General features: G+C 45.8%; 1 protein-coding gene across 1 annotated transcript in view; it reads right to left on the bottom strand.

Moving 5' to 3' along the window:
- The window catches only part of LOC129705859 (dual specificity protein phosphatase 8-like), a 197,157-nt gene that overhangs the window by 149,429 nt on the left and 33,644 nt on the right, over window positions 1-14,084 (bottom strand). The window contains exon 2 of the mRNA XM_055649704.1: window positions 13,365-13,750. Within this exon, the coding sequence (XP_055505679.1) occupies window positions 13,365-13,595 (231 nt within the window). The 5' untranslated portion in view covers window positions 13,596-13,750. The remainder of the gene's footprint in view (window positions 1-13,364; window positions 13,751-14,084) is intronic.

Here is a 14,084-nt window from a genome sequence, read left to right as displayed (position 1 = left end):
TCTCTGCAGCCTCTTGTGTCTTGCATGGTGGAAGTGACGCACAGTAACATAATTCAGCCAGTCAGGATACTTTCTACAGTGCACCTGTAGACATTTAGTGGGAGAATTCATTGCTTGCCAAATCTTTGTAAACTTCTAAGGAAATGGAGGCACTGATGCTCCGTCTTCATAATAACATTGATATGCTGGGGACAGGACAGGTCATCCAATATATAAACACTCAAAACTGTTCATTCTCTCCATCACCGACCCACCAGTAAAAACTGATTTGTCATTTGGAAATTGGGCGTAAGAGTCATCTGGCCTCTCATGCCTGCTCTTCTAACTCAGCTCCATTATCTGCCATTTTCCAAATTCTATTAATTTCAATATATATTGGGATGGAAACAGTGGCCGAGGCCCCACAACCCTCTAGGGTAGAGAATTCCAGAGATGCATCAACCTCAGTGATGTCAAAGATTTGTGGGCCTAGCTTTAAGGTGAAAGTGGCCAAGTTTAAAGGAACTTTAGACTTTAACAGAGACACCGTGTGGGGTAAGTTATTATTGGCGACACAGAGAGTGGTTGGTGGCAGGAACGTGCTGCCAGAGGTTGTGGTGGAGGAACATACAACAGTGACATTTAAGAGGCTTTTGGATATGCAGGGAATGGATCACATGCAGACAGAGGAGATTAGTTTAACTTGGCATCATTTTCAGCACAGGCATTATGGGCCGAAGAGTCTGTTCCTACACTACACTCTTTTATGTTCTGTCACAAGAGATTTTTCCACATCTCAGTCCTCAACAGTCCTTATTTTGAAACCATGATCCCTGGGTCTAGACTCTTCAGCTACAGGAAATGTCCTCTCTAAATCCTACTCGTCAAGCCCAGAAATAATTTCTATCAAATTATCTCTTGTGGACTGCTGTAGAACATACAAGTTGCTGTCAAAATCCAAAACATGAACAATCCACACCAAACAGAACCCCTCCCACGACCATATGTACAAAATTCTGGAGGTTTACTTAAAAGACCTGCCAACTCTGACTTCCTCCACTGTTCAAACAACCGTCCCCTATTTCTTTCCATCCCCAACTTATTTTTTAATTAAAGAATGAAAATGTGAAGCAAAATAATGCAAACTAAAGCACTTGTATTTTAGATACCCTGAAATGTTATCTCCTGGGCTGCTTGCAATAATCAGATGAATCTTCAATCCCAGGGAACCCAGTATAATCTTGAAGGGCTGGCATTCTCCCTCTAAGGGATTCAAGGGTGGAAGCTCTGCACCATGTTCCATGCAATCAATGGCCTAATGCACACAAACGCTGTCAATCTGTGACCACACCCAGTGTGAAGAAAGGATTACTCTACTGGAAGCTCACTCCAGTTGAGAAGCCACGCTATGAAGAATTGGGAAGATCATCTCTTGGTAGGAGTTCCCCTTCTCAATTAATGGAAGCTATTATCAGTTTTCAGCTCGGTGTACCTTTTAAGAACATCCAGGTCACATTTTGCTTTATTGTTGGGAATCCATTCTGAGTATTTAGAGCTTCTCCATGTTTTAAAACCATGTTGCACCTGACCCTCCCTCCAAATTGATCCTAAACTTGCTACTTCATTTGGGCTCTGACTAGCTCAGTTTAAAGATACAGCATGGCAATAGTCCCTTCGGCCCACCAGGTCCACACTGACCACCGGCCATCCATTCATACTAGTTCTATGTTATCCTACTTTCTCATCTGCTCACTACACAACAGCCAATAAACGGACAAACCAGCACGTCTTTTGGATGTGGGAGGAAACCGGAGCACTGGAAGGAAAATGTTTGAGTCAGATGAAGAATGGGTAAACTCCACTCAGACAGCACTGGAGGTTAGGATTGAACACGCATCTCTGATGGTGCGAGGCAGCAGCTCTACCAGCTGCGTCACTGTGCTGCCCGCTTCTGCTATATCACTGGCTCCGTGCCCAAGCTAAGCTTGCTGCTTTAAAACAGCTCACCCAATGGCAATATTGTCAACCGCCCATGTTGCTATCCTTTGCACTGCTCATAAGATAACAAAACATGTAAGGGGCAGAAAGGTCTCCACGAGAACAACAAAAACTAGTCTGATGACTAACCAATCCAAGGGATATAAAGGGTGGATAACACAAGTTGTAACATAATGACAAAGCCTATTTCACCAGTCTCTATTTTAACAGTTGCACAAAAACATACAAATGCAAAACAGATGTGCAAATAACTACCATGGATGTGACATCATACAACCAAAGTGCATTCATGCATTGTTTATACATGACATAATGCAGCTCAGACACTCGAGCACTGCTGGGGCAGCGTGCTGTAAACATGCACATCTCAGCAACATAGAGCAACTAGCCACCGTGCATTACAATGAGACAAGAGACCTTTCAGCTCATCGCTCCCTGGAGCTAGCATGGACTCAGTGTCAAATGCCCCATTCCCCCTCTCCCTATTTCCCAGTAACATTGAAACTTATTATTTTTCGTATGTCCATCATTTCCTTATTTCATGCTTATTAACCGACATTGCCATCAGTCAAATGATATTCCAGCATGTCATTGGGATGTGGGAGAAAAAAGATGCACCAGAGTACATTCAGGAGGAGAACGTACACAGCCCGTACAGACAGCTCTGGAGTTCTGGATCGAACCTGGGTCCCAACAGCTGAGATGCAGCATCAAAAACTGCTGTTTCTACCATGTTTTCCATCTGTAATAACAAGGAACTGCAGGTGCAGATTACACCAGACAGGCACAAAATGCTGGAGTAACTCACCAGGTCAGGGAGTATCTCTAGACAAAATGGATAGGTGACCTTTCGAGTCGGGACCCTTCCTGAAACGGATTGCAGTGGGGAGCGGGATTTGTTCCCCCCCCCCCCCCCCCTTCTCTCCATGTAGTCATTCTGAAGAAGGGTCCCGACCAAAAACATCACCTAATAAATTACTGTCATCAGGCTCGCTCAAAGAGCAACCTCGTATATTTCAGGAACATATCATGTAGGCAGTCTCCTAATGCAAAAGCCATTAGGTGGGAAAGCATAAAGGAAAGCCTTGTATCATCGACCCTTTAGATGGGGACAAGCTTTGTTGCTCAGCGGTGGAAATAGGTTTGAAAGATCAAAAGATACACAGCTTTGAGGTCTCGATTAAGTACTACATTCAGCTAGTCAGTCTTGAGATAAGATGGTTAACTTTCACTCCAGAAGGTACAATGTATGTGCCACAGTGGTAGAGTTGCTGTCGTGCAGCACTAGAGACCCGGGTTTGATCCTGATTATAGGTGCTGCCTGTATGTAGTTTGTACCTTCTCCCTGTGATCTCGTGGGTTTTCGCCGGGTGCTTCAGTTTCCTCCCACAGTCCAAACACGTGCAGGTTTGTAGGTGAATCCACATCTGTACGTTATACCTAGTGCATAAGACAGAACTAGTGTATGGGTGATCGCTGGTCGGTGTGGACTCAGTGGACCAAATGACCCGTTTCTCTGCTGTATCTCTAAGCTAAACTAAACATTACCCAGTGAAGCATGAAGAAGGGTACTGACCCAAAACGTCACCTATCCATGTTCTCCAGGGATGCTCATTGACCTGCAGTTATTCCAGCATTTTGTGCCTTTTCTTGGTAAACCAACATCTGGAGTTCCTTCTTTCCACATCACCCACTTTTTTAACTGATGCAAAGATCACATCAAGAGTCGTGTGACCAGAAATGCCTGTCACATTGACGCAGCAATGAGATTTAATAAGACGATCATATTCATGATGCACTCCGGAACAAAAATAACAATTTTCAGATGCTTAGCACGGAGGGAAAAAAAAAACTGAATAGACTTGAGATTTTCCATCTCCCTGCCCAGAAGGACTGGGAAAACATAAAACACAAGATTTGTTATAGAAGTCTTTCATGCACTTTACAAGGTTAAACCTCCAAAGAGCCACAAAATAACCAAGTATTTTTCTCCCTGCTGCTGTTCCATTCCAGGGTTCTCTCTATAATCTACGCAGCACACAGTAGCTGCGTGCATTGCCTCACTTGGTCTCCCATATCGACTCTCCAGCTTTCCCGAAAGAAACAGATGGTGCCAGCAGTGACATCATTCCCTCGGCAAACAGGGCATTCTTTTGACCCCGAGAGATCGGTGCAGATTAGATGGTCTCCACAGAAGCTTACAACCTTACATCTGCAGCCACCCTTGTCCTGCTGAGTTCCTTTGTCATTTCCTTACAATGAACGAGAGCAGCCAGTTCAAACGTAAAAAAAATAACATACGGTACACATGAGTGACTCTGTATGTGTGCAAGATCTGTACATCTATGCATGCAAACACATCTGTTCCTTGTCTGCATATTGGCATGTATATATTTTGTGCACGTTTGTATGCATGTGAGCTGTGCATGCACTAATGCTCTGGGTCTGCACGGGTCCATGTGCATGCGTTCATCTGCACCTTTGGAAAATCAAGTTCTGTTGCCGTAACTTTCCTTTTGCTCATCATGAAGTCAAAGCAAGCAGACTGTCACAGCTGCTGTATGCAGTCATTTTGGGCGAGATTAGACAGATAATGCTGGATAAACTCAGGCAGCAAAGAGAAACAAGTCAATGCTTCAGGTCGAAGCCACATTCTAACAAGCTTGCCATCTCCTCCTCCAATGCCAGTTCTCATTTCCCACCATCCTTTTTCAAATATAACAGGTAGAGCGGACATTTATTGCTGTTGTAAGCGGGGATCGCTGGTCGGTGTGGACTCAGTGTGCTGAAAGGCCTGTTTCCGCGCTGTATCTCTAAACTAAAACACTTTAAAAAAGACAGAGCTGGAGTAGCTCAGCAGATCAGGCAGCATCCCAGGAGGATAGGTGACATTTCAGATTATTCAGACTGATTGTGGGGAGGGGGGGGGAAAGAAAGCTAGAAGAGGACGACAGGACTAAACGTGGCTGGTGAACAAGGTGAACACAGGCAAGCGGGGGAGCAGAGGGTGGTGGAGTTCTGATAGGCAGATAGTTGGACAAAGACTGGTGATGGAAAAAAGGTATGAGACTAAATGATTGAAGAGTTGTGAATTGGGAGGCCAGAGGAAGGAATGTAGGTGGAAGGGAGGGGAGAAAACTCAATATCTAACATAGCCATCCAGGCAGTTCTCTGGATGGCTTTTTCTTTCTCACTTGAATCATGAAGTACGAACACAGCCACATTTCTGCAAAATTTGCAGCTTATTACTTGATATGTTGCCATGGAGACAGTCTCCTGGCCTATTTTACAGGTCTGCACCTCAGGCAGGCAGTACTGGCTACTAGAGGCTTGTGTGGAAATTCACCCTTGTGCTCTCATCATTTAAAAAAACATCCTCCGTTTGGTCTGCATGTCAGAAAATGCTGGCGCCTGTACATCCAAATTTATTCCTCGACATACCTGTTTCCGTTTTACTTTCATGGTGACAATAACATCGAGTAATCGATTCCCCTGCCAGTCAAACCTTGCTTTCTCATTTCTCTTATGCATTGCTTGGTTGGAGGTTCAGATCAGAAGGTAGATCAGATCTCATTAGCAAAATCCAGCACCAACACCCCATCGACTTTCATGTATCCCCCCCCCCCCCCCTCCCCCCCCCCCCCTACCCAACTGTGGGCGGAATAGCTAACAGGTGGGCAGCCACGGTGGTGCAGCAGTAGAGTTGCTGCCTTAAAACGTTTGCAATGCCAGAGACCCGGGTTCGATCCCGACTACAGGTGCCGTCTGCAAGGAGTTTGTACATTCTCCCTGTGACCACGTGGGTTTTCGCCGAGATCTTCGGTTTCCTCCCACACTCCAAAGACGCGCAGATATGTAGGTTAATTGGCTCTGTGTATGTGGAAAATTATCCCACATGTGTGTAAGATAGTGTACATGTGCAGGGACCGCTGGTCAGTGGCCTGTTTCCACGCAGTATCTCTAAACTAAACTGAAGGTGACTAATGGGACACTGCACAAGACAAACCTTAATCTCATATTTACTTCAGTGAAAAATGTCCTGCCCTTCCCTTTCTCCCCCCACATTTACCAAGTGAAGTAATTTTCACCGATGCGATTGAGTGCGCTGGAGAAACGTGCGGCCACAAGGACACAGATGTTTAGCAGTAACTCCAACTGTTTGTTCTCCCCAGTGAACAGATCAACATCTTTTCTGATGTCCCATTTAAACGATGAGTGCTGATGATTTTGATGGAGAGCAGTGGTTAGGAAGCAATCGAAGCCTCAAGCATAAGCGGCTAATCTGCCACACATGGTGCTAAAGTGCAACAAGATAACGGTCGGCATTTGAATAGGCACACGTCCCAGACCTCAGAGCAGCCCAGCACTTAGGAGAACACTCTCCTCTGAGTCACAAGGCCGTGGGTTCAAATCATGAGGAACTAATCAAGACTTACAATTCAATCCTCTCCCACAGGTGCCGATGATGTTATGTTGACTTTACCGAGGTGGATATAAATGATCCTTTAAAATTATTAATATTCATACATTATCGGAGCAGAATTAGGACATTCGGCCCATCAAGTCTACTCCAACATTCAATCATGGCTGATCGATCCCTCTCAACCCCACTATCCTGCCTTCTCCCCAATAACTCATGACACTCTTAGTAATCAAGAATCTGCCATTCTCTGCCCTAGACATATCCATTAACTTGGCCTCCACAGCCACCTGTGGCAATGAATGTACAGCTTCATTCACCCTCTGACTAAAGAAGAGAGATGATGTTCTATCCTTGCTCATGTGGGCCAACTCAAAGACAAGACACAAATGCTAGAGTAATTCAGCAGGTCAGGCAGCATCCCTGGAGAACATGGATAGGTGAAGTTTTGGGTCGGGGCCCTTTTTCAAACCGAAAGGTCCCAACCCAAAACTTCATCTATGCACGTTCTGCAGGGATGCTGCCTAACATGCTGAGTTACTCCAGTATTTTGTGTCTTTTCTTGGTAAACCAGCATCTGCAGTTCCTAGTTTCTACATTTTTGCTAACATCTGCATCCAGGCACCCACCACGCTCAGTGCAAAAATTCTGCTCTGCACATCTCCTTCACACTTTGTTCCTCTCACCACAAGATCAATGCCCACTGGTCTGATATCTCCACCTTTGGGGGGGGAAAGGTAGGGACTATCCACCCTGTTCGTGCTTAACTTTAGATGATATCTTCCAATGCAGGGCAGCATTCTGGTAAATCTTGGAACCCATATTTTCAGATATAGACAAAATGTGAGGTAATCTGTTTACTTTTTTTTAACGAGCAGGGGCTGTTTGTGAACCAGACCAAACAACTTGTAGGGATGAGGGTTAGTCTGGGCGTTCCAAAGGCACGAGTGAAAATCATGTTCATAGAGGGCGAAATCAAACTGTGATACTTGGATTTGATGGGCTAAATATCCTCTTTCTGTGCTTTAATTGTGAAGTTCAATTCTATGCTTCCACAAACAACTGACTGCAAATCCACACAAAGCATATTCTTATGGAAGAATTTTTACTGGATTTAGATGTTATCGAGAGAACTATGGTGATTATAGAAGGGAACCCTGTACGGGAGACTTCAGTTGGGTGAAGAAGCACAAATCCTTGAAATTGTTCAGTTTACCGCAGGGGTTAAGGAGAGATTTGATTAGGTCAGTGGGGAGAATCATTCCCAACCAGGTGCCTTAAGAAAATTGGAATAAAAAAAATAACCAGGGTCAAGAAGCAGCCAGTTCTGATTTCCTGGAGTTGAGAGAAGTGGACTGTTCAGAAGAGTGGTGGATACAGATTCTTATGGTAATAGAATGTAAATTTACAAAGGAAGAATCTATAGGTCTGCACTGAATGAGCAAGAGAAGGTGCAGCTTCAGAGAACGGGCACAAGTCAACTGGGCCAGTTACAGGATCACAGAAATTTACAACCAAGGAGGCGGCCATTCAGTATATCATGACCATTCAAGAGATTCAAAAGAGACATTTATTGTCACATGTACCAACTGGTACAGTGAAATTTGGGGTCACCATACAGCCATACGAATAATAAAGTGCACAACACACGATAGACTTTAACACAAACATCCCCACACAGCGGAATCAAGGTTTCCCACTGTGACGGCAGGCACCAAAGTTCAGTCATCCTCCCCCTTTTGTTCACCCATGGTCGGGGCCTCCCGAGCCCTCCGCAGTCGCCGCTACAGGCGGCTCTATGCTCAGGCCCTCTCGCAGAGACGATGGAGCTCAGACGCCGGAATGGAAGAACATCCTCAGCGGCTTGGACCTTCGAATCAGCCACCTCCTACTGGAGGCCGCGGCTCCCGAAGTCCACAGGCCGGGCTGGGCGGAGATTCCACACTGGCGGCCCTCGGCAAAGGGATCCCAGGACTCCGCGATGTTGAAGTCAGCGCCGCCCACGGCTGGGAGCTCAGCAAACCACAGCTCCACGATATCGAAGCAGCAGGCCCAACACTCCGGAGCTTCAAACGGCGATCCCAGGTAAGGCAGCGCCCGGCCCGCTCTGGTCGGTCTCCGGCAGGAAATGCCGCGTCAATCCAGCAAGTAGGACGCGAGGGGGGGAGGGGGACAAGGACGCGACTCGGAGAATAGTCGGGTCCTCGCCAGGAAGTGGTTGGGAACCAGTTTCCCCCTTACCCTCCCCCACATAAAAATGCTAAGAAATAATCCAACGCATTCTTTTTAAACAGACTAAAAATAAAAATAAGATGGACATAAAAACATACATACTGTAGGCAGAGGCTACCATCATGTGGCGCCCCTTGTGGCCGTTTAGGCCCATGGATTTCAGCCAAAATGGATTTCAGATGGCGCAGCGGCAGATTTGCTGCCTTACAGTGCCAGAGACCCGGGTTCAATCCTGTCTGCGGGTGCTGTCTGTATGGAGTTTCTACCTTCTCCCCATGACCGCGTGGATTTTCTCTCAGAATCTCTGTTTCCGCTCACACTTGGGAAGTACAGGTTTGTAGGTTCATTGGCTTGGTATAAATGTAAAATTGTCTCTAGTGTGCGTTGGGCAATGTTAATGTGCGGGGATTGCTGGTCGGTGAGGACTCAATGGGCAGAGGGGTTTATTTCCCCGCTGTTTCTCTAAACTAAACTAGACAAAATGGATTTTAGATCAGTCCCACTTCCCAGCTCTGTCGGGTCTTGCTTTTCCAGGTCTCGTCAACACACCTTTTAAAAACATGAGACTTTCTACCTCCTCCAATATTTCCAGTGAGTTCGGGACCTCCACTGCTTGTCGTCTTCTGCAACTCCCCTCTAATTCTTCTCACAATTAATTTAAACAATGCTGCTCAGTAACTGTGCTTTCTTCCAAAGAGAACTTGTACTTCCCGTTCACCCAGTCTCTCACAATTTTACATACCTCAAGCAAATCTACCCTCAGACTTTGTTCAAAGAAAATATTACCAGCCTTGTGTTCAGGGGGATATCACAGTGGTACAATGGGTAGAGCTGCCATATCAGAGTAGTGACAACACAGACTCAATCCTGACCTCCAGTGCTGTCTATGCGGAGTTTGCATGTTCTCCCTGTCACCATATGCAATTTTCCACTTTGCACACTGGTTTATTCCCAGATCCCAAAGACATGCAGCTCGATATATTGATTGTCCGTTTTAAATTGCCAATGGTAGATGACTATTAAAATTTGAAGAGAAAGAGAGTGGGAAGTTTAAGAGAACGTGGGAAGAATTAGGCAGCACCCTGGTGCAACGGTTGCTGCCTTACAGCACCAGAAACCAGGGTTTCTCCACTCCTGACCATGGGTGTTCTCTGTACAGAGTTTATACATTCTCCCCGTGACCACATGTGTTTTCTCCAGGTAAGCTCCGGTTTTCTCTCACACTCCAAAGACATACAGGTTTGTATGTTGATTGGCTTTGGCAAGTTGTAAAATTGTCCCTAGTGTGTGTTGGTTAGTGTATGGGGTGACTGCTGGTCTGTGTGGACTCAGTAGGCCAAAAGGCCTAGTTCCTTGCTGTCTAAAGTCTAAAAAAAATGGGATTAGTGTAAATGGATGCGTGACCGTCAGTGTACAGTTTTACTGGCTTAAACACTTTGACAAGAAACATTCAGTAGAGCATGGAATGGGCTCCATACACCTTATTGCTTCATCTGCAAACAGTGTGTGTTTGTAGAGTTCAGCTATGGTCTTCTATTCCTCTTGCCAAGTTTTGTCATTCCCTGGTCCTTGTGGAGCCATTGATCCTTCCCCCAAGTACATTTCGTTACAGCTATTGTTAAAGCCATGCTCTTGGACTGAAAAGACTGAGGGAAGCCGCTGCTTTACTGTTGTTGGAAACAGCAGAAGAGCACAATGGCACAAAGGGCACAGAGTTATCTGCCGTTGACTATTGATATTGGAAATGCTGAAAACAAACAGCGACTCTCAGTCTGAAGAAGGGCCTTGACCTGAAACATCACCGATTCCTTTTGTCCAAAAATGCTGCCTGGCGCACTGAATTACTCCAGCATTTTGTGTCTATCTTTGGTGTAAACCAGCATCTGCAGTTCTTTGTGTAACGTGTGTAACCTTTCCTCTGATTTGTTCTGTACTTTTTCATACCTAGTTTCCCTCTCCCCTGCCTCTCACTCTGAAGAAGTGTCTCAACTCGAAACTTCAGCTGTTCCGTTTCTCCAGAGATGCTGCCTGACTCACTGAGATACTCCAGCATTTTGTGTCTCTCTTTGGTAAAACCAGCATGTGCAGTTCTTTCCTGCAGACAAAAAGTGCAGAAAGTTGCACAGTTCCCTTTACAATATCTCTCAAGTCACACCAGTGTCACACAGACTTGCCACTTTAACTCATAGGAGTATCAGTGTTGAGTTCACACTGTGCTGTGCATGGAACCTAAGGTGGGGTGTCTGGAGTTGCTCTGGGAAAGCAGTGGCTGAGACAGTTTCAATGTGCACAACTATTACATTATGTTTACTTCAGATAAGTACACCTGTTCCGCGAAGCCATTTGGGGAATTTCCCCCTTGCGAACACAAGTGAGAGTGGGCTAGAAGGGTTGCACTGATAACATTGTGGATAGTTAGGTGTAATTATTAGGAGTATCTTTGCACTTTGGTATGTATAAACATCCTTGCAGCAACCAGATAACACAAGGTAAACATGGTCCATTTGACAGTGAGCTCTGGTTCTCTTTGAGCTGGTGGTGGAATCCTTGGTCTTCAGTCAATAATGCAACATCATAATCTTTCCATCAATGGTGGACCTAGAGTGATACAGTGTGGAAACGGGTCCTTTGGCCCAACTTGCCCACGTCAACCAACATGCCCCAACTATGCTAGTCCCACCTGCCTGCGTTTGGCCCATATCCCTCTGTACCTATCCTATTCATATAGCTGTCTAAATCTTTATTAAACATTGTGATAGTACCTGCCTCAACTACCTCCTCCAGTAGCTCGTTCCATATACCCACCACCCTTTGTATAAAAAAAACATTTGCATCTTAGGTTCCTATTACATTTTTTGCCCCCTCACCTTAAACCTACAGTATGTCACCTGGTTCTTAATTCCCCATCTCTGGGTAAAAGTGTGCATTTTACCGTACCAGTTCCTCTCATGACCTGATACACATCTACAAGATCACTGTTCATCCTCCTGTGCTCCAAGGAATAAAGCCCTAGCCTGCTCAACCTTTCCCTATAGCTCAAGCCCTCGAGTCCTGGCCACATCCTCATAAATCTTCTCTGCACCCTGTGGAGCATTGTTCTTTGAGGACAATGCACTGTCAAGCACACAACTGGAGACACTAGCTTATCCGAGACCCACAATAAGATAACTTGCAGGAGTGCCAACAAACAAATGGGAAAATAGCACACACGGATGACAGCTCTTCATTGGAACACACTCTCCCTTGAGTTCACAACATGTTATTACAAGGATCTTACTTCAGCTCGGACTCGGAAACAAAGCTTGGACCTCTCAGAAATGTGAGATGCAGAACCTCAAGCAAACAAGTTATCACGGGAACCCCGATGATTTTTTTAAAAACAAACCTTTAATGAACCTTAATCAATAGAAAGTGCCTAAGTTGCAGTTCAGATGGGCTGATCACTGCTACAAGTTCACAGGTTACATGAATAGAATTAGACCATTCAGCCCATCGAGTATACTCCGCCATTCAATCATGGCTGATCTCTGCTTCCTAATCCCATTTTCCTGCCTTCTCCGCCTTGACACTGTTTTAATCAGGAATTTTCCTTAAAAATATCCACTGACGGGCTCCACAGCCCTCTGTGGCAATGAGTTCCACAGATTAACTACCCTCTGACACTCAGGGGTAACCGATTTATCTCATAAACCAGTTAATGAGTCCCCACCGACTAGCGATCACCCCGTACACTAGCACTATCCTACACACTAAGAACAATTTACAATTTTATCAAAGCCAATTAACGCACAAACCTGTACACCTTTGGAGTGTGGGAGGAAACTGGAGCACCCAGAGAAAACCCACATGGTCACAGGGAGAACATACAAACTCCATACATAGTCAAGCTCCAGCACCCATAGTCAAGCTCGAACCCGGGTCTTTGGTGCTGTAAGGCAGCAACTCTACCTCTGCGCCACTGTGCAACACCTGGACGAAACGGAGATGGCATTTGAAATGAGCGACTCCTTGACTATCTAACAGTGAATGAGAAGAGCTCATTTCTTTAACACAAAAAAAAAATTAGCAAGGGTTTGAATGGAGATTGAGACAGAGGGTTTGGTGAGGGAAGGAGGTGGGTGGCGGAGCAGAGAGAGAGAGAGAAAAAAAATAATCTGGCACTGTCCAATATATATCCAACATTTCAAGATGGCAAAATTATAATTAAGCTTGCAAGCGGCACATAATCACCCTGCATCAATCACACAGGCTCACTGCCAGGCAGCAAGCTGTGCGTTGTCCCCTCAATCTGCCACAGTATTTAGCTCCACAGGGTCAGGGCAATGATGTCATTAAGATCCAATCACCACAAGGCCGAGAGCACCAGCTTAATCCACTCTTTCATTACGAGTAGTTTTATTGGCTTTGCACAGGAGCCGGAGCAGGTTAAGCCAAGGACGGAGGGAGGAGGGGGGGGGGGGGGGGGGGGGGGGGGCAGAAAACCAAGCAGTGCCTTTGAACGTTTAGGGAGAGCTGGGAACAGGAGGGAGGCCGACAGATGGAGATGGGATGCAAAAATCAGAGCCACATGTAGATTCAACCAGACTGTAACTAAATAAACCCACATGCACAAACGTCACATAAAAAGGATTGAAGATAGCGGGCAGTGTACATTTGGGTTAATGTTTCCTGCCTCTTCAAGGGAGCACTGCTGTGGGATGAAGGGTCAAGGGGGAAGAGAGTGGAGGGACAATACCTTCATCTTGCAGGAAGGCTGAATGAGCTCAGTGATGGAGAACTTGTCCTGCTGCAGCCGCCGCTTCACCAGCTTCGAGCAGCAGATGTTGACCGAGTTCAGCACATGGGAAGCGTTGTACTCCACAAACGAGCGGCTGTCTATCACCAGGGTGCTGTCCATGCCGTTCTGCAGCAGGTTGGCCAGTTTCTGGGCATCGATCACTTTGGGCCTGGCTTTCTCCCCTGCCATCGTTGGCCGAGAGCTTCGGGAAGCAAGAGCTCCCACTCACCCCACCTCCAGATCAAACGAAGAGAGAGGGTCTTCACGAGGAGGTAAGATGGTCGGTGTATTACTGCCGTGCCAAAGGCCAGCCAAGCCTGCTCACTGCTCTCAGCTGCTTCATCCTGTGGAGCAAACAAATTCATTACCAGTCAGAATAGCACATTAATGGCTGTATGTCCCCCATTATACCTTGAGAAGAGATCACAGTCACACGTTAATTCCATAAAGGGACATAAACATTGAGGCAACTGAGCCTTGTCCTTTAGAAAAACTATTGGAGTGTTTACTGACTCCCATTTTGGTTGGTCTCTATTCTAGACGAATACACTTATTCTATGTTTCTTCTCACAGGTACCAAGAGGATCCAACAATCTTCCAAGTCCCGATTAAAAACGTAAGACCAGACACTAAGGAGTCTACCACTTTCCAAGTCCTTATTCGACATAGGGAGGCACG

This window comes from Leucoraja erinacea, chromosome 18, assembly GCF_028641065.1.
Source record: "Leucoraja erinacea ecotype New England chromosome 18, Leri_hhj_1, whole genome shotgun sequence".
Lineage (NCBI taxonomy): Eukaryota > Metazoa > Chordata > Chondrichthyes > Rajiformes > Rajidae > Leucoraja > Leucoraja erinaceus.
This window is presented reverse-complemented; position numbering and strand designations above follow the sequence as displayed.